The sequence below is a fragment of the Anthonomus grandis genome, chromosome 12 (assembly GCF_022605725.1).
Source record: "Anthonomus grandis grandis chromosome 12, icAntGran1.3, whole genome shotgun sequence".
Classification (NCBI taxonomy): Eukaryota; Metazoa; Arthropoda; class Insecta; order Coleoptera; family Curculionidae; genus Anthonomus; species Anthonomus grandis.
Genome location: NC_065557.1, coordinates 8,096,252 through 8,115,959, shown reverse-complemented (window position 1 = coordinate 8,115,959; position 19,708 = coordinate 8,096,252). Strand labels below are relative to the sequence as shown.

The 19,708-nt window shown below is 29.4% G+C and overlaps 1 protein-coding gene across 2 annotated transcripts; it reads right to left on the bottom strand.

Annotated features, from left to right (window-relative positions):
- Positions 1-6,662: 6,662 nt before the first annotated feature.
- On the bottom strand, positions 6,663-16,711 carry LOC126742959 (uncharacterized). Of its 2 annotated transcripts, none has more exons than XM_050449847.1 (13): positions 16,260-16,711; positions 15,766-15,916; positions 12,803-12,962; positions 12,275-12,752; positions 12,069-12,222; positions 11,251-11,419; positions 11,032-11,196; positions 10,517-10,982; positions 10,087-10,466; positions 9,606-10,032; positions 9,215-9,551; positions 8,811-9,099; positions 6,663-8,760 (listed from the first exon to the last, which is right to left on the bottom strand). In XM_050449847.1, exons 1-13 carry the CDS (start codon positions 16,676-16,678, stop codon positions 6,683-6,685), a joined length of 5,673 nt encoding a protein of 1,890 aa, XP_050305804.1. In that variant the 5' UTR covers positions 16,679-16,711; the 3' UTR covers positions 6,663-6,682. The 2 variants fall into 2 exon arrangements, with proteins under 2 accessions (XP_050305804.1, XP_050305805.1); XM_050449848.1 differs by having other exon boundaries at positions 8,826-9,099; positions 16,260-16,709.
- Between the last annotated feature and the right edge of the window lie 2,997 nt (positions 16,712-19,708).

The following is a 19,708-nucleotide window of genomic DNA, read 5'->3' as shown; positions in this document are numbered from 1 at the left end:
ACTGATTATGGTAAATCATTTTGCCATCGCGAGACCTATAGGCCTGGATCTTGAACGTTATTGGTATTGGTTAAGTATGTTTATACTTTTTTAAATGTTGTTTACTCTTTTACTATCTGAAATGATTAAATTTGTTATTTAAACATAGTTACTTCATATTGTATTCGGTGAGTTCTTATATAGTGCCATGATTTTGTCACATGACTCAGCATACGTTTTTTATTTAATATTAACTAAAAAAATAATAAATCAAATGTATAACAGAATCAAAGGACAAAGTGAAAATATAAATTAAAGGGGCAATGAACAAAAGCAATAAAATTCAAAATTTAAAAAAAAAAGATATTTCCAGAAATCATTAAAAATCTAAACATTTTTATAAGTGGAAATAGAGGAAAATGAAAATAAAAGAATGAAAAAAGTATGACAAATGCAGGGTATGAACTTGCGACGTACGCTTTTCGGGTACCAACCTAACCTTCAAATTTTAAGCAATTTCTGTAAAATCCTAATAGCAAAACAGCGGATATAAAGTTGCTATAGATATAACGATATAATATAATTTTGCTGACTACAAAAGTGAATTATGGTAAGACGCATCGAATAAAGTCTTGTTCACGTGGAAACAAAAATTTGATGATGGCCAAAAGGCGAAACGTCATATTTTAATATTAATGATATAATTTTTTTGTTTGAGTGTGTATAGTAGAAAATAATACCAACGAAAAAACCAAAAAAATTGAACCATTATTTCAAAATTTCGTTTTTTTTGTAAGATATTTTTGAAAATTATCAGAAATTTATATATTTTTTATAAAAGCATACAGCCAATGGAGAAAAAAATTAAATAAACAATAAAAAAGTATGGCGAGTGCAGGATACGAACTAATGACGAACGCTTTTTGGGTATCAAGCAAATCTTCAAATTTTAATCAATTTGAGTAAAATTCTAATGCAAGGTATAAACATATATAAAATAGAATGAATAATGTACAATATTAGTATTGAAACACACACTTTTAAGTATCAAAAGATAAAATAAGAAACACAAACAATAAATTGGTTTATCAAAAAAATATAAGAATTAAAAAATTAAAAATTGTAAACAAGTAAAATATTTTTTTTAAAAATTGATAATCAATATGTTAAGGAATTAAATGAGAAAAAAAAGCAAAAAGCAATTAAGGACATTCGGAAAAAATAATTAAAGAGGCAATAAGTTGCTTAATGAACAAAAATACTATATTTAAATTTTTTAAAAAAATACACGACAATCTATAACAAAAACTCATTTTGTGTCATTTGTCATTTGTTTTTTTTATTTATATATTTTCGATATAATGAGTTTAATTAACAAATAATATATATTAAAAAATTACAAGAAAGTCAAAGACATAAATAAAATAATTGATAAATAAAGTAAAAAAAATTACATTTTAACTTATTTATAAAAAAATTCTTTAGTTAGTATTTAAAAAAAATATTAAGTTTGTGTTTAGTAAAAAAAATTTGTTTCTTCTTTTCTAGTATAATAAAGCTTTGTCTAGAATAATTTAAGTTTCTATATTAAGTAATTTATTATTTCTTCACTTTATGTATTTTGTTTTTGCTTTTTTTTAGGTTTGAATTTATTGGTTTATTTTATAAGGTATTTATGAACAAACACTGTAGAAACTTAATTATCTTTAAATATAACTTTGTAATACTACAAAAAAAACAGAAAAACGATTTAATTAATGTGTTTTTTCATTTAATTTTTTTACGTTTTTTTTACGATTTAATTAAATTATTTATTTAATTTTTATGTATTTATTTGACTTACTTGCAATTTTCAATTATACATATTATTTTTATTTATTATAAGACATATATTAGAAAATTTTTGTAGAAACTCAATTTATTTTAAAAGCAGTGATTCAAAAATAATTAAAATAAATCAAAAATAAGTTTTTCTTACTTCTATTCTGGAATTATTTATTTTATTTATAAAATTTTATTTAGCTACCTAAAAACCTTTTTTAACTTATTTAATTTTAAAATTTTCGTTATATATTTTTTTTTTATTAATTAAACTCAATATTTCTGTAACTAAAACTATGCGATAGTACGGAAAAAACACAGACACAGAATGTTAAAAAAATTATCATTGATTTTTTTAATAGTTTTATTTGAAAGTTTAAAACATAGTTTTTTTTTATTAGGCAACTAATTGTTTTATTGTGATTTTTTTTTAATACTAATTTTTTTTTGAATTTTATTTATCTGAATCCTTTACATTTTTATTTATTTATAGTTTTTTTTTGAAATTCTCAGACAAAAATCTTCTTTTTTGGACTTTCAATCATCTATGAAAACAAGTTTGTGAAATTTAAAAAAAAAATCTTTTACTTGTTTGCAATTTTTTATATTTTAAATTTTAATATTTTTTCGATAAGCCAATTTAATGTTTGTTCTTCTTATTTTTTTCTTTGATATTTAAAGTGTATATTTTTAATTTTAGTATTACAATATTTTATTTATCTCTATTTTATTCATCTCTTCTAATCCGATCTGAATAATAACGATTTTGTTCATCGTCCCTTTAATTTATATTTTAAATTTGTCCTGTGTGTCTTCATATTTTGATTCTTTTACACATTTATTTTATTGCTTTTTAATTTATTAATAAGAGAAGAATTAAGAGACAATAAGCTTACTATAATGAACAAAAATAATATAGTGAAAAGATTAAAATTAAAGAATGGTTTTAGGTGAAATTTAAATAAATTATTTAATTCCCATATTACTTGATTAATTAATGTGTAAAAAATCAAAGAAAGAGAAAATAAAAGCTATAAGTTGCAACAATAAAATATATTGGTCACATTTTTTAAATAAAAAATTTAAAAAATTAATTTTTAAATTAAAAAAAAATCGAATAATCTTTAAAGAGATTTTAACTTGAAGAATTAATTAATTAATTGACCCATTAAGTAAGAAAATAAAGTAAAAATAATTATTAAAATTAAAAAAAAATAAATAAATAAAATTAATTTTTTTAAAGAATTATTAATAAGAAAAAAGGATGAATAACATCGGAAAAAATTAAGTTAACAAAAAACACGTTTTTTGGATCTTTCCTTTATTTTGTTTAGTATCACAAAGCTGAATTAAAAAAAAAGTTTCTAATAAATTTTATCATGAATAACTTCCAAGATAAATTAATAAATTAGATTTGGAAAAAGCAAATATGAAATAATAAATTGCTTTAAACAAAAAAAATTGTTTGATAAATTGCCAACAAGTAAAAGAGAAAATATGTCAAATCAAAGAATAAAAAAGTGAACTGAAATATAGTTTAAATATTTAAAAAAACGTATATATTACCCGCATTGGACGTCATATTACACTAAAATTATTTTCCTAGTCGACTGAAAAAAAAATGTTTTCTTCTTTAATATTTGGGGAGAACTCACCTGCAATGCGTGAATTACCATAATATATATATGATCTCAAACTTTATCTAAAAGTAATAAAATCCCGTATTTTTCGCACGATTTTAATATTTTTTACGACTTACCGCAAACCACCCAGCGAAAAAATACCTTAATTTGTGTATTATACTTAAATTCAATGGAATAATTAAATTAAATTAGACAAATCAATTAAATAAACATCTAATTAGTGGAACAAAAAAGCTCCTGACGCACCAAAAAATCTGATTCTTGGTATTTCTATTTATTTTTAGGGTTTACGTAAAAAACCAAATTTTTTTATATTTTCTTGAAAAAATACAGTTTTACGATTTAAGTAGAATAACTAGGGGCAAATGAGAAGCAGAAAAAAAGACCAAATTTTAGGCATTGAGCATAAATTACTACTCTTACTTATTTTAATTGCTTTTCTTACATACTTCATCTTTGTCCCATCTATAATAAAGAATCCACTGAAATTATGATCTCTATGCATTACGAAATTATGCATCTGTAGTCTGCCTAATTTTATAGAAACGTAAAATTTGATGGTGGTTCAAAAAGCCATTGCATTTTCTGAAAATATAAGTTCAATCGCAAAATGATAATTTTTCTAACCCATCTTAGCACTTTTTACATGAAATCAAAAATGATTTTCTTATAGTACTTGATTATAATTTTTACATGTACCTTAAATCGACCTAAAATATATTTGGTTCCAAACCCTACAATACCCAGGCCTACTAGCACGAAAAATCCACCATGAAAAGGAAAAATAACTTTCTATTCAAATTTGGCGTCCAATAATCATCGAAACGATTAAATCGTGCATTGTCTCGGATCGAACCAGTTAACCATTAATAACCTAAAAAGGCATTATGGTAATGAGTAATTAACATTCTTTTTAAACCACCTGAACCAATTTTGTAGCAATCAGAAAAATTAAATGGGTTATTTGTATGTTTTTTGTATACCCATTTAAAATTAATTGTGTTAATTCAGCCATTTCGATCCATTATCCAAGAGGATAACTGGGAATTACTTTATCAAGAGTTTTAAGAAAGGGCAAGAAACCTATTGGTCTTGGTGCTACGTGATAAGAATTAGATGGTAAAGTTTTAAAAGATTAAATTCTTGTGATAAATCGGATGAGTGCTAACTCTTGAGATCAAATTTGATGATGATATAGTTGCAAATTTACTAAAATGCTGAGCGAAGGAGACTGCAGGTCTCTTATGCCATGTAATCAATAATTTCTTTAAATATGGCATTTTTCCAGACACGTTGTTAGCCCTGGTAAAGCCTTGGGACAAGAAAGGTGATAAATCTTTAATTGAAAATTACCGGTCAATCAGTCTTTTTTTGCAATTCCCACGTATACAAGGCTTATGCACTCCTTCTATACTGATATACTTATGTTATTCACAGCATGGTAATCTTAGGGGCAGATCTGTTCAAACTGCCACCAATGACTTTGTCGAGGTAATTTTGAATGGTTGGGAGGATAGGAACATTTCTATGAGAATATTTTTAGACCTGTCCATAGCATTTGACAACATAAATCATATAATCCTTCTACAAAAGTTGAGAAGGAATACGTGAGCCTTCTTTAAGGTGACTTATATCTTACATGTCAAATAGGCGACAACAGTGGTTATTATAAGAGAGGAAAAAGAATCTTTTACTGATGAGGACTACCTTTTTCTTGGTATTCCTCAGGGAAATGTACTGGGTTCCATTTTATTTGTTCCTATTGTTAATATCTTATTCAGCGTAATACTTAATGATGAAGTACATGTGGTAAACTTCGCGGATGATTCAAATAGGTTTGTGGTAGCTTCGATATTCTTTCAGAGCTGGTCCATGTCTTATCTGTTCGACTAAAAACTGCCCAGCATTAGTTTATAAAAAATAGTTCCATTATCAATATAAAGAAAACCAATTTGGTATGCTTTCGTACCAAATAGAAAAAACAGGAGTATTCCGAAAAAAATATTGGTAACTGATTAAACTATAATGCTATGAAATAGCACCAGATTTTTGGGGTTTTATATTGACCAGAATTTTAATTGGAAGAAGCATTGGGTGAGTGTTTGCAGGAAGATCAATACTGCCTGCTATTCCTTAAAAGTTATGTCAGGATATTTAAATTAAGAACATCTTAAATTTGTCTATTTTGCTATTGTTTACTGAGTGTTAAGATATAGCCGCATTTTCTGGGGTAGAAGCATGGATATAAATCGAGCCTTTATTTCACAGAAAAGCGCAATAAGAACAGATGCTTCATCTATGATAGAATCACTCATGTAGAGGCATCTTTAGAGCATTTGGTTTACTTATATTGACTGGTCTGTATATAGGGTGTCAATTTGAAATCTTTCAATGCAAATATCTCAAACTAAAAAAGCTAGAAAACCGCAATTTAGTACAAATGTTTAACAGGTAAGGGGAACTACAACCTAAAATTTTAAATGGCACCACTCTTTTTGTCAAACCTTAAATTAAAGGTCTTTTGGAGTAGTATTTACCTGCGCAGGATTTTTTTCTAAATTTATATACAGGATCAAAGAAAAGTATAAGTTTAATAAAATATATTATGTTTTTTTGAAGTGGTATTTTATTTAATTAGATGCTCAAAAAGCATTCCACTTTGAGCTAAACAAAAGTATAATCTATTTTCGAACTCATTTTTCACATAATCCGTTGCCGAAGATCATCGAGTGAAGCTGGTTGCGTTTTAAACTGTTGTTAATTGCCCTCAGAGAAAAAAGTCGAGGGGTGCTACATCTGGTGATCTCGCCGGCTATTCCATTGGACTTCCTCTCCCAATCAACTGAGCTGGAAATGCATTATGTAAAAATTGCCTCACAGGAAGATCATAGTGTGTTGGCGTTCCATCTTGTTGCAAATTTTATAAGACCAAAAGAGAAACTTTATTTAACTATGATATTTACAAGTGCAATTGCACTTATTTGACCTTTCGTCTTCCTGTTACATTTCGTTTCTATGCTGTTTCCTAAATTCAGAATGACCTCTGGTAACCACTTCATTAAGAGTTTAAGGAATGAGTGAAGAAACCCGTTGGTTTTGTTGCTACGTGTTAAGTATTAGATGATAAAGTTCTAAAAGATAATATTCTGATGAGTGTTATCCAACTCAGAGAAAAGTTCGTTTATCATTTTATATGAAACACTGAAATAAAACCCAAGCTCAAAACATAGACACTTTATTCAACAATGACATTCACAAGTGCAATTACACTCACATTCATCCTCCTGCTCCTCTTGACGCCTGCGCCGTGATTGCTTTCCGTTTCGATGCCATTCGCCAGATCCAGGATCCATCATCCAAGAGGATGACCTTTCGCTATCACTCGATCTCCTTGGAGGATAACTATTCTTTTTACAACCGCACTTCTCCTTAGCGCAACACATTTTCCTATCCGTCCTCAACTGATCGATCCTGCGCATGATTGGTTCTTCACTTTCGTCCGTTTCATCGTAATTAATGACTGGTTTTTCCAGAGGTTTATTTTGTTTGCTTCGATTTTCGAATGCTTCTCTGGCTTTTTTGACTCGATTACTCGTTCTCGTGTGTAAAGTATCTTGTAGTTCTTGTACCAACTCCAAATACTCCTCATTATTTTGATAAGGTAAGTCAGCAGTATTACTGGAACCACGATTGGAATAGTCGTACTGCTCACCATATGCTTCGTGACTCTGTGCCATTCCACAGGTACACTGTTCCACACATCTACCTCCCTGTGGGGGACGAGGACGTGCAAGTCTTCTTAGAGGCATTCTTGGAGGCGGTGGCGGTGGCGGGGGTAGGTACTCTTGCATTTCAAGACTGGTAGTTACCGGAGGAAAGGCAGGGGTGTTATAGAACGGATTCCGGGCATAAAAATATGGGTCATGGAAAGTTGGCGGCGAAGGAACTCTTGGTGAGTTACAATTACAACAGCCACAAGGAGTTGGTCTTGATGTTACATTATATGGTAATGTGGCTTCAGTGAATCTACAAGATGATGCAGGTTCTTGTGGTGAAACGTATGGTCTAGATGTTGAATAATCCTGAGTTGAGCGAGACTCTTTGTTACTTCGACAAATTGTACAGTTGCATGTAATATTTTTGCATGCAACTTCATTATGGCTTGTCGAGACTCCACTAGTTACTGCATAGCGATTATCTGAATGTGAGCCTGTGGGAGTAGATAAACAACTTTTACAGTTGCTCCGTTTGCAACTAGAATCCCTTTCTGGTAAGTCATTAGAATAGAAAGCGGCGGCACTTCTTGGTTGAGGCAAACAACATTTATTTTCTAGACCTTTTACTGGCACTTCAGAACTTTTGTAAATATCGTTATCAGAAGTTTGCACCCTTTTATCATTTGAAATGATCAATTTTCCATTTCGGCCATCAGACGGACTCCAGTGAAGTGGGAAACTGTCATTGGTTTCTGTGATTTTATCTTGACTCTTTGGTGATTTCATGGCAATATCTTCAGCCTCTTCTACTGGAATAATAGTGTTATTGAGTGATATTTTCAGTTTAATCGGAGGACCGGATCTTACCGGAATGGCAATTTCTGGTCTGCTCGATTTATCTGAGTCTAATTTCTGGACAAGGCTTATCTCGGTCTTATCGTCTTTATACAGAAGCTGATGCTGTGTACTTTCAGTTTTTAATGGAACTTTTTGTGATGAAGCTTCGGAAATGTCCGAGGGTACTTTGCTCCTTACTGATGCCTTACTTCCCTTGCTTCGTGACGATAAACGGGAGGAATGTGTTTCTTTTAGTTGCACCGCTGAAACGATACTCTCTTGACTATATCCGTTAGCTTGAGATTTCTCGCTAGGCTGAGCTTCTGCTTCTTCCTCACTTTGTTGATCTTCTTCCCTTTCGTCCAGCTTTTCGGATTCTTCCTCTTCTCTATCTTCTTCGTTTTCTTCTAGGCCTTTAATTTTGGAAGTTTGCTTAGTATCTTCTGCACATCTACGTTGACATACACCTTCCGGAGGATCACCAAAAAGTTGTTTGCAAACAGATTCGCTTAGAGTGCTTTCAGAAGAAAATGATTCAGAGGCAGGACGCTCGTCAAGAGACGCAGAAGAATTAAGATCTTCGACGATTCTACTTTCCTTCTTGGTTCCTGACGGATTAGCAGAGTTCATTGATTGTAACTCTACTCCAGTGGGAATGGGATTACTAGCATTCCCAAAGTAGTGAGTAAAAAGTTCCTTGCTATTAGCGGGCTTTGGTTTGGGTGGAAGAGAGAGTGTTGTAAAGTCCTTAAGCCTTGCGCGGCCTGAAAAGAAGTTTTTAAATTGAGAATGGTTAGTTGGAAAATATGCTTACCTAGAATGAACTCACTTTTTGCGTCAAAGGGTTTAACTCCTCTTGTGGAGCGATTTCTCTTTGATATTTTACCCTGGCACTCTCCTCCTCTGATCCTTGATCCTCCTAGTAACTGTTGTTCTTCATCAGAAGTTTCTTGGGATCGTTGGGTAGCAAACGGGTATGTTGGTGAATCAGTGTTTGGGCTGAGGGTATTCCAGTTCTCCTCGTTATAATTGTAGGATCGTATTTCAATCTCCTCTGGAATATCTGTTTGGTAAAGCGGCAGATATTCGGGATCCTTTTTGCGCTAAAATTTAAGAAAAATAATGTGGTACATACACAATTCTTGACAGAACTGCTATTTTGGAAAATACCAGTGACAGGTGCTTAAAAACCTGTTCGGATATTAGAATGACCAGTACCTGTGGCAGAAGATTCTTAAACATATCGCTGATTGATCTCCTTTTCGGTTTAACTCGAGTAGTTTCAAATGTAGTTTGGCCTTTAGTGGCCTCATAATAGTCCCTGACTTTTCTATTCTGGGCTTTGCTTAGCTCATAACTTTCGGCACTGTTTACAGACTTAGCCAGAATAAATTTCTCGCTTCTTCTGATTTTTCTATTTCGTAATACTGGAGAAGCGTCTTCCGAACTCAGAGATGGTGGGTTTTCTAGCGCTGATATCACAGAAGAGGATTCCAGGGAACTGCTTAATGCCTTTGGGGTTTCATTTATTTCCTGGTAAGTTACGTAGCTGAATCTGTAAATAAAGTTAGAGGTACCGGATAACTAAACAATAAATTTGCTTCCTAACCTGCTGCTTAAAACAGGATTATCACAGCTGCACTTTTCATCTTCTTTCTGTAGGAATGATAGATCAAGAGGGGGAACTACGTCCCTCAACTCTTCTTCTGTGTCAGTTCCAACGGAAACATGGGATCTAATTTCATAATTTTCGCATTTACAATACTTGCAGTCGGACTTGGGGCTGGTTGACATCGTGCTTTTAAGGACTCCAGTATTATCCGAATCCGAGCAAATACAAGGAAAATCATTTGGTAAGTTTTTGTGCCTGTGGACCTCGTCAAGGTCTAAGGGTAAGCCAATAAACTCTACCCTCCTTGGAGTTAAAGTTTGAGAACAGGCACACACATTTGCCAATAAAGGATCTGTTTCTGTTTCTTGGTCTTTCGAAGATCTTGCATTGCATATACATGAAGAAGTTGGATAAGGTCCATAATCTAAAATAAGCATTTAAAACAGTTTCTTGCAATAACTTGTAAAATGATACTAACCAACAACAACTTCTTCCTCTTCTACTTCTTCTAGTGTCACACCTAACCTCACTAGAGCCGCCTTACCCTTTGGTAGCAGTATCTGATTATCAAGTGTAACAGTTTGCTCCTCTCCCTCCCTAAAACTCTCCATACTAGCTTCATCTGGGATGGCTTGCTTCTCTACATCTCTCCATGGAGATTCTGCTGGGGAAAGTCCGTCATGCCCATCGTCATACTGGTAACCATGTGAGTAGTCTGTTGATGTATCACTACCGTCTGCCTGTTCCTCTTCTGTTTGGTCAACAAAGGGTTCCTCATCATCATTTTTAGGTTTGCAGCAGGGCAAGCATGAGCACCAGCGTTTTTTCTTCTTGGGAGCTTCATCTCCAGAAGAATCCCTTAATATTAAAAAAATTAACTGTTAGCTTACAGTGAAGAAAATTCATACTTTTCTTCATCTATATCATCAATATCTCCATAGTCGATAGGTTTAAGGCATATCGGGCATATATTATTAAGGTCTGCGAAGCACTCCAGACAGAACAGCCCTGGACAGTTGGGGGTGTGACATTTCTTAAATTGTTTCTTCTTAGACTCTCGGTAAATTTCACCGCAAAGCATGCAAGTTAAAGGTGCATCTCCAAGGCATATTTTAAAAATTGCACATGGTAGTCTGGACCTTAACCAGTCCTTGCATCCGACTTCATCGGAGCCTCCCTTCATACCAAACTTTTTTCTGAAGTTCCTTCTGGCCATAAGTAGGAAAGAGATTCTGGATCTTAAAATATGGTTGTACAACCATATGGTCCTCTGTTTAGCTCTTATAGGGTGGTAGTACCCCATAATGTAGTTCCTTAGTCTCAACCCATATGGCTCCAAGAGAGTCAGGATCCAGCAAAGAACTATTGTAACTCCTGGAATATTAAGTTGGCGATATGTTTTTGATAATAAGGTAGTTTTTACCAATTTGGGCATATCTGTCTAAGTCAGGAGGTATTGGTATAGGCAAGCAAGGGACAGTATCAATCTCCAACTGGATTCCCACTGGTTGGAAGGCATTTACTATAGATCTGAGCAGTTTTGCTAAAAAGCCTTCTCCAGTAATATGGGCCATTGGCAAGTTGGGTGCTAAAAAGATGCATTTGATTTATCATCAGGGGAAATCGAAGTTTAAGCACTTGCCTTGAACTTTGGACTGATATCTCGCATGCTTAGAGATCAGAGTTAGAATCCAGTATAAGCTGTAGTCAGCTGCCATATGTGTAGCTAGTTTTACCGAAGCTGTAGCTAGGGTTGTAGCTGCTTTTTTAAGACTCCGCTTTTCCGAACGAGCCAAACTGGAACCGCTCATCTAAGGAGAAGAAGTGAATGAACGAGATCTATAGTTTAAGAAGAAAATTGCCATTATCTCAATGACGGACTGTGGCAGATGAAACATGTGAAATAATTAAAGATTTAGTATTTGCTATTCTTTTATTTATAAAGTAGAAGCAACTGTTGCTTAAAAAAAAGTTGACAAGTAGGTATGGTAAAGAAGGAATTATTGAGTCTTGTGTGAGAACTTGGAGTTTCTACTAAAGTCAAGGTGCTTCACAATGAAGATTTAGGTTCCAAGGTTTGATCGTCACAAGATTAGACTCATTGCGAGAGAAAACTTCAAGTTAGGTAAGTCGTTGAAGTAGTTGTTAATGTTTTAGAAATAATGAGTTACTAAGATTGTCGGTCATTTTAAACTTGCCTATTTATGATTATTTATTGATTTCCCATTTAGTACTATAGATGTGAATAAGGTGAATATCTTAGAAGTGACTGTTTTTTTATCACCTTTATATTAGAAAAGTTAAATTAGCAGCTGATCCAGAACTGTAGAGACAAGACCAACTGACTGAATTGAATAACATAAAAAAATATTTTGGCTAAACATAGATGAATGAACAGAAGTTGAGAAAGATGGTAGGAGAAAAATGATAGGAATGCAAGACTCTAAATGCAAAACTTACTGGTACATAAATAGTTTTCTCCTTTTTTGTTAGAGGAAGTACAGTTTCTTTGCCCACTTTGGCCCTCCGTTGGTCAATTTCCCTGAAGTAATGGGTGATGTAAATGTTATCAAACTTCTCGCTGGTCATATACTTTATTCTATAGTATGCGACCCTGGAATAAAATTACTAAATCATTGCTTACCTAATATCACTTTATAACTTACTGGAATATGAGCCATATAAAGAACATCATGCTAGCAGATGTCATGATATTAAAAAAAGCCACAACTCCTTTGCTTCTATCTTTGATTTCTGCCACAATCTCCTTGGCGATATCCTTAATGCTTTTAGACGCTACAGTTTGGAATTTAAAGGAGTGAGAGAATTTTATTCTTACGTAGAACATGGTTTTAATATGACGAACGAAGTTTTTTACTTTTTTTATTATGACCCCTACTACGGAGTTGCTAATAAAATCAACGATCATGCAAACGTAGTCAAAAATTTTGACGATATAACAAACTGCTTTGACTATGTAAGTGAGGGAGCATAACCAGTTGAAAAGTGGTCCCAGTTTGGCGTTACAGTCAGCAATGGCGTTTTCAAAAACTCTGCTGCACCTTTCGAATGGTGTTCCCAATTCTTTGTTGCAAATGTTGATGATTCTACCAATAAATTCGAAGACGGATTTAATGACTCGCACTATAATATAAAATATTAAGTACGGATTTAAGAGTTTTCGGTTTACTTGCCTAAAGCCATAATAACTCTTTTAATCTTCAGCAAAATCTCCTTAATTTTCTTAATAACTTCCTTCACCGTTTTGATCACTTTCTTGATTGCCTCTTTAATTGCTAGAAAGGGTTTTTTAATCACGTCGATAATTTGTCTTACCGCTTGTTTTAATTGTTCCTGAAAATAAATGCAGATGGTTGTAGTTTGTTGTTTTTTAGTTTAGGATTTATTAAGGAATCGCTATAGAAATTCATTTTTAATTAATTAATTAATTAATTTTATAGAGTAAGTCAGTATAAACCACCTATTTTTATGCTTAGTCTAACATGTTTAATAATTAAGGCCACGCTGTTATTTTAATTTTTTAAATTTAGTTTAGTTTCTTATTTGTTGATATTTAATGCTTTTTTCAGATATTTCCATATCAAAGTTTTTAATAATTTTTTTAGAAACGATTTTTTATTTTTTAGTTTTTAATTTAGCGGTTAATGATTTTAGGTAGAACAAATATAGAATATGTTTCCTATGTCGGTAGTAACTGTTTATTTTTTACATTTCCTTCTTTCTAGATTTATTTTTTACTTATTTTAATATTTTTATTGCAAGGCATAATAATTGTTTTTTTTTTCAGTATTTATGTAGAAATTTAAATTTATCTTTGTATGTCATTAAAAATAATTCGTTATTCAATTGATAAAAATCTTCATTATTGTCAGATTATATTAATTTTTTAAATAAAAATTTTGATTGATTTTCAAAGTATTATTTTTATAAATGTTTTTATTTATGTAGAGTAAATTCAAATAATTCTTATGTAATTTTTTTAGGGGTTTTTCATTTTATTACTGAAATCTTTCACTTTTTAATATTGCATATTTATTTTAATTTTCCCAATTATTTCATGACAATATTATATTTTTTTTAATATTTTATCTTTGTTTGGTCCTTTTGATATATATTTTTACTTATTTTCATTTTTATTTTAAAATGCATCTATTTTTCATATTAATTATGATTGTGTATAAAATTTCTCTTACCTATATATTTAAATTTTATTATTTTGGAATATTGTGAAAATTTAAAATTTATTTATTGGTGCCTATAATTTTTTTTTCATCGCTAAAATGATTTGTAATTAATCTTGTAATTTTTCCTGGTTATCTTTTAAATTTGTTTTTCGTTTATTAATTAATATTCTTGGAACTTAATAATTTTTTGTTTCAAATTCAGTCATCTGAAATATAATATTTATGTTTCCAAAACGCTTCAACTAATTTTAATTTGTCTTTTGAGTTTTTTTCTTTAATTTCTTTTATTAATTTTTTTTTACTTCTATTCGTTTTTTTTTATAAAAATTATAATTATATTGTTAATAATATGAAAATAAAAAAACATCTAACTCATAAATTAACAAAAAATTGTTGTACCATTTTTTAGTTACATGAATAAAATATTAATTTATCATCAGTCATACATAAAATTTTTGTAATATCTAACTATTGATATATAAAATATTGTATAAAAAAAGACATGTATAAAAAACACGCCTAAACTTTTGAGCTGATTTAACCTATCATAGGTTTTCATCCCTTGAGGTAATTTATTAAATTCAATCAAGCCCTTCTCCCTTTCCACTTCTAATTAATTTGTTTATCTTCATTTTTTAAATTATTTAAAATTTTTGTTTCCTAATTTCAAAATATAATATAATGTAAAATACATTTTTTTTATATAATTTAAAATATTTCAAATTTCTGTAGATGGTAATTAAAATCTTGGTAATCAAGTACAAAATTTAGTTTATTCATGTTTGTATTTATTCGCTTATTGCAGTCTTAATAAAATTCTTTTCATATTTTGTTTTTATTTAATTTATTTTATTTCCTTAATTCCAGTAGCTTATAATGAACATCGTATATAGATTTTTAGTACCTTCTTTTTCTATATATTTTTTAAAACTTGTAACGTTTTGTCTTTAGTTTTAGTAATAGCTAAAATGCCGATTAAAATTATTTGTAGTTTTTATATTTGTACCAAAAAGGGAATAATTACATATATTATTTCCATTTTGTTTTTACCTCTGAATTAAATTTAAATTTTGTAATATAGTTTAAATACAGTTAAATTTGCTGTGTATGACGATTTAAAAAAATTAATACTTCTTAGATTTAAATTATTTTAAATACTTATATTGATTTTTATTTTAATATTTTTTCGAGAAGAAAGAGGCCATAGTTTTCTCCCAGTAGATCGAGTGTACGACTGGAGAATGGTATCCAAAAATTTAAAAGAATAAGCTTTCACTAGAAAAAGGTTCGAAGATTTATTAATTTTTATTGATGTGCTTTATTTATTTTTTAATAAACTTTTGGATATGTTTTTGAGAAGAGCTTTAGTTTCTTAAGATTAGGTAAATGTTCTTGGTTAATTCCATGGCTAGTTCTTTTAATAGGCTCTCTCATTTTATTCAGTTTTTTTTATTGTTTTTGAATTAATTTTGAATTAATAATATTCTAAATAATTTTTTTGTAATATTTACTTTTTAAGCAATGATTGAAACTTTTCATAATTTTTTTACTATATATTTTTACTAGTAATGCATTTCAGGATTTCAGGAGATAATTGTTTAGAGTATAAGGCTTGAGGGAACATTTAGTTCTTATTACTTATAGATCAGGAATTACCATTTTGTTTCTATAATTTTGTTGTTTCAACCATTTCTTATATTTTATTATTCCGATAATCAGTTCTTTAAAAATAAAATTACTAATTATAACTGCCGCGTTTCTTAAATTATATTTTGTTTCAATGGCACTTTAATTTTAACACTTTCTTGGTTAGTTTACTCTTGTAAAATATTAGTTATTTTTGTTTTAATTATATAACTTGTTTTTTAAATTAATTCTAATTTCAGTTCTCAATTATTTTTTTTTATTAAAAAAATAATTTATAGTTTCTGTGATTTTTTTTTCGTACTTACTTGTCCACAAGCCAAAGACTCACTCAGAATACCCAAATTATTTAAGGTGTTCTGCGCAGGACCGGTGAGCGCCAAAACGAAGGCGTAAGCCAAAAACGCTTGTCTGCCACGTTTTGAAAAAAATTGAGGAAGCGTCAATAAAACAACACATCTAAAAACAATAATAAAATAAGTTAAATAAATGTAAGAAAAAATTCACAGTAAAACACGTTTTTGTCTATAGTTATTACGCTAAATAAATGTATTTTTTAAGCATATTTACTGAAAAATAAAATATAATTGCATTTTTTACTTTTATTTCAAAAACAATAGAGAAAATGCATACTAATATGACAGCTAATTAAGAAAACGCAATTAGGGAAGGCTTTAGAGAATGCAGCCGAGTTGCGTCCTTGAATTGCTTTCAGTGGGTCATATAAAATCAATTATTATGCTTGTAGTTCCAGAATGCAAATAATATTTTAATATAACCAAAAATTTGTTTATATACTTACCTAACCTTAGAACTAAAAGCTAACCCAACGGTCAAAATACAACCCAAAAACGAGCAAATCCACGTGGCACTAGTGAGCTTAACATTAAGCTGAAAAATGAACAAAATATAACAGAAATAAGTGAGAAAAACTCCTCCGAAGAATCCGAGTATGCTCTTCAAAGTATAATTTTCGCAACTGCCCTCATGCCCCAATTTATAGCACGTTTTATAGCACGGGGCGCTTTCTGAGCACCTAAAGAGCTTTTTGAAGAAATTTTTTACGGTTTCCTTGATATCCACTCCGATGTGGCTGAATTTGAACTTTTTCTTCACGTGGACATCTTCGCTTGCTTTTATGGACTCGAGTTTTTCTTCTTCTAGGGCTTTTTTCAGTTTGATAAGGCTCTGGGCCGTTAGGATTAGGCTTATAAAAGCCATTTTAAACACACTTAATTCGTAAGTATTTTTTAAGGAAAAATTGGGAATGTTCTGTCAAATTGACAGTTTTTTAACCTAATTTTTGTGTGTATGTTCTGAGTTAGACTTGGACTTATTTTTAACTTGTTTAACAAGGATAAATGTTTTGTAATATAGTTGAAAATATTGAAAAATATTATATTATTCAATGAGCTTGTAATGACAGTTATTACTCATGATGATAAAGTTTGCATCATTAGTTGTAATCATACGAGTGAGTAATAGCCTATAACATGCGAGTAGAATACTATACGTTTTCTACGACTTTTATAAAGGGTATTCAAAAAAATCTCCACATAATTTAAATAAATAATCAGTTTTTTAAATAAAATTAATATTTGAAATAATTTCGCGACATTTGCATTCACACTATAACCCTCACAGGAATTCTAATCTTTCTGTAATAACAATTTTCGATATTCAAATTATTTATAACAGCAAGGAGGTAAATTATTATAATAACATAATAAATTTTCAATTTACTGTATTTTCTTTATAAATATTCATAGCAATATTGGAACAATTTATGTTGGGGCAGTATAAGTAAGTCACTCTTGGTCGTCTTGTGTGCACAAAAGTCGATGATCTGCTGCTAGTCGTATTGACATTAACTGAATAACAGACTGTATTTGCATGATTTCCACTTTCGATGTCTTTTTAAGATAATTATATCATCATGTCCATCTATAAGAAGTGTAAAAATTTAAAAAAATTATTAAAAATAGAAAAAATTTAAAAAAAATCAAACCCGTGAGTAATAAATTACTCATGAGATAAGTAATAGATATTCATATTATCTGATCAAAATTCTTGAATCATATGCCTACAATAAAACAGTCGTAAAAAAATTATTTATAATTAAAAAAAAAAGCAGATTTTTGGAAAATTTTCACAAATTGTAGGAAAACTTTTGGAAATTTTTGGCTGCCTTTAAAATAATTATTTTTTCACTTTAATTAATTTTTTGTTTTTTTTTTTACTTTTGAATTGAGTGTATAAAAATTATTATTTAGTTTGCAGGCCAAAGAGCCTTAACTACCCAAATAAAATCAAGAAACTACAAGACAACTGTCTGAATTAAATAAGAATTAAGTTCAATATTTCAGCAAAAAAATATTAAATCATATAACAAAATAGAAAATACTGGGAAAATAATAATTTTTTTATTACATATATAAATTGGAAAAAAGTCAATAGAGAGGAAGTAAATAAGTACCAAATAAAATTGAAAATTTAAACGGAAATATTTAATCGTTGAACTAAAAAAATATTGGAATTATAATAAAGAAAGGATAGATTCTCTAAAAAATAAAATTTAACATTTCTCGATCAATATTCTATTTTTTTAATTTTTTTTTCTATGAAAATAAACAATATTATTAAAACTTACATTAATTTATTTGTCTTGCAAATAATGAAATTATTTCTTGCAATATCTTTAATCGTTCTTACTTCTTTGTGTTGATTTTTATCTACAATATGTTTTAATCTACTATTTAGCATTTTTAGCTTAGGTTAAAGAGCATCAAGTAGCCAAATAAAATTAATAAAAACTTTAATTGCCTGAACTAAATAAGAATTGAGGTCTAAATTTGAAAGAATAAAATATAAATAGAAAAAAACAAGTTTCGTTGAGATAAGAAAAAAGATTTAAATAGAGAGTAAAGATTTGACAAAATTATTATTTATTATAGATTAGAAAATTAAATTTTGCAAAGTTGATTGAAAATAATTGTTTTTGCAGAAGAATGAAGATGTGTCTGGCAGGTAAAACTTTTTGTAGTTTCCACAGTTTATTAAAAAAATCCTTTTGAAATATTTACTTTGATTACCGAAAGGGAGAGGAATTATAAGAAGAACAAAATAATTTAAATGAAAAATTAATAAAATACCAAACTAAAAATTTTGCGATATCCAAGAAAATACCTAATTAACTCCTTAAAAAAAATTAAAATGCCTTTTATTACTAGTAAAAAAAAAACTACTTGATAATTTCATTTTTCTTATTTAGTGGAGCAAGAAGCTTGTACTGCCACAACTGAATAAGAAATTCCTTAGCAATTTTGAAAAAAACTAAAAATAACTAAAAATAAAGTGTAAATAATACCAAAAATTAAAAATATAAAATAAAATTTAAATAACTCGAATAAAAATATACAAGAGAAACAGGAAAATTATTTAAACAAATATTGAAAAATTAGTTTAGTTTTTTGAAGTAAGCAACCAGCCTGGAGGATAATTTCCGATTTTCTGTATGGGAAAAAATGGTTTTTTAAAAACTATTCATATTAAATGCCTTAGCGAAAAAAAATGAACTGATAGAAAAAATAAGAAATAATAAGGCTAATATTTTAAATTAAATAACTAAAAGGGAAAATTTAGACAAGGGAATTAATCATCAATTCCAGGCATTTTTTCCTTTTCAGGTAAGATATACAAAACTAATGCAAATCCAAATGGAAAATTATAAAATTAGGAGAAAACGCATGAAAGGGTCAGAAATTCTATAATAAAACTGGAAACGTAAAGGTAGTTATAACCTCAGTTGCTTGTAAGAGATTAATAATTTCAGGTAGTTGATATTTATTTTATTTCTATGTAAAATTAAATTTGATTGCTTATTAGTAAATTTAAACGTATTAAATAATAATATATAAACGTATAGATATAATACGTTTAAATTATTATTGCAATATTAAGATACTATTTTTGGATTGTATGTGTTTGTATTTTAAGGACTTACTAAATAAATAAATACATTTTCAGATAACTCAAGTCAATTAAAATGTACTTAAAGAAGAATCCGAAGAAGAACATAAAAAATCAGAAATCTCCCAGTTAATGGGGAATTGACTTTGTTATCTACTATTATTATCCCCAGCAGAAAGTACATAAATTATTCGAAATTTTAATTTTGGTCAAAAAGATTCTTGGATAACACTAGTAATAATAGAGCAGGGAATTAAGATTTAGATAGAGATAAAATATTTT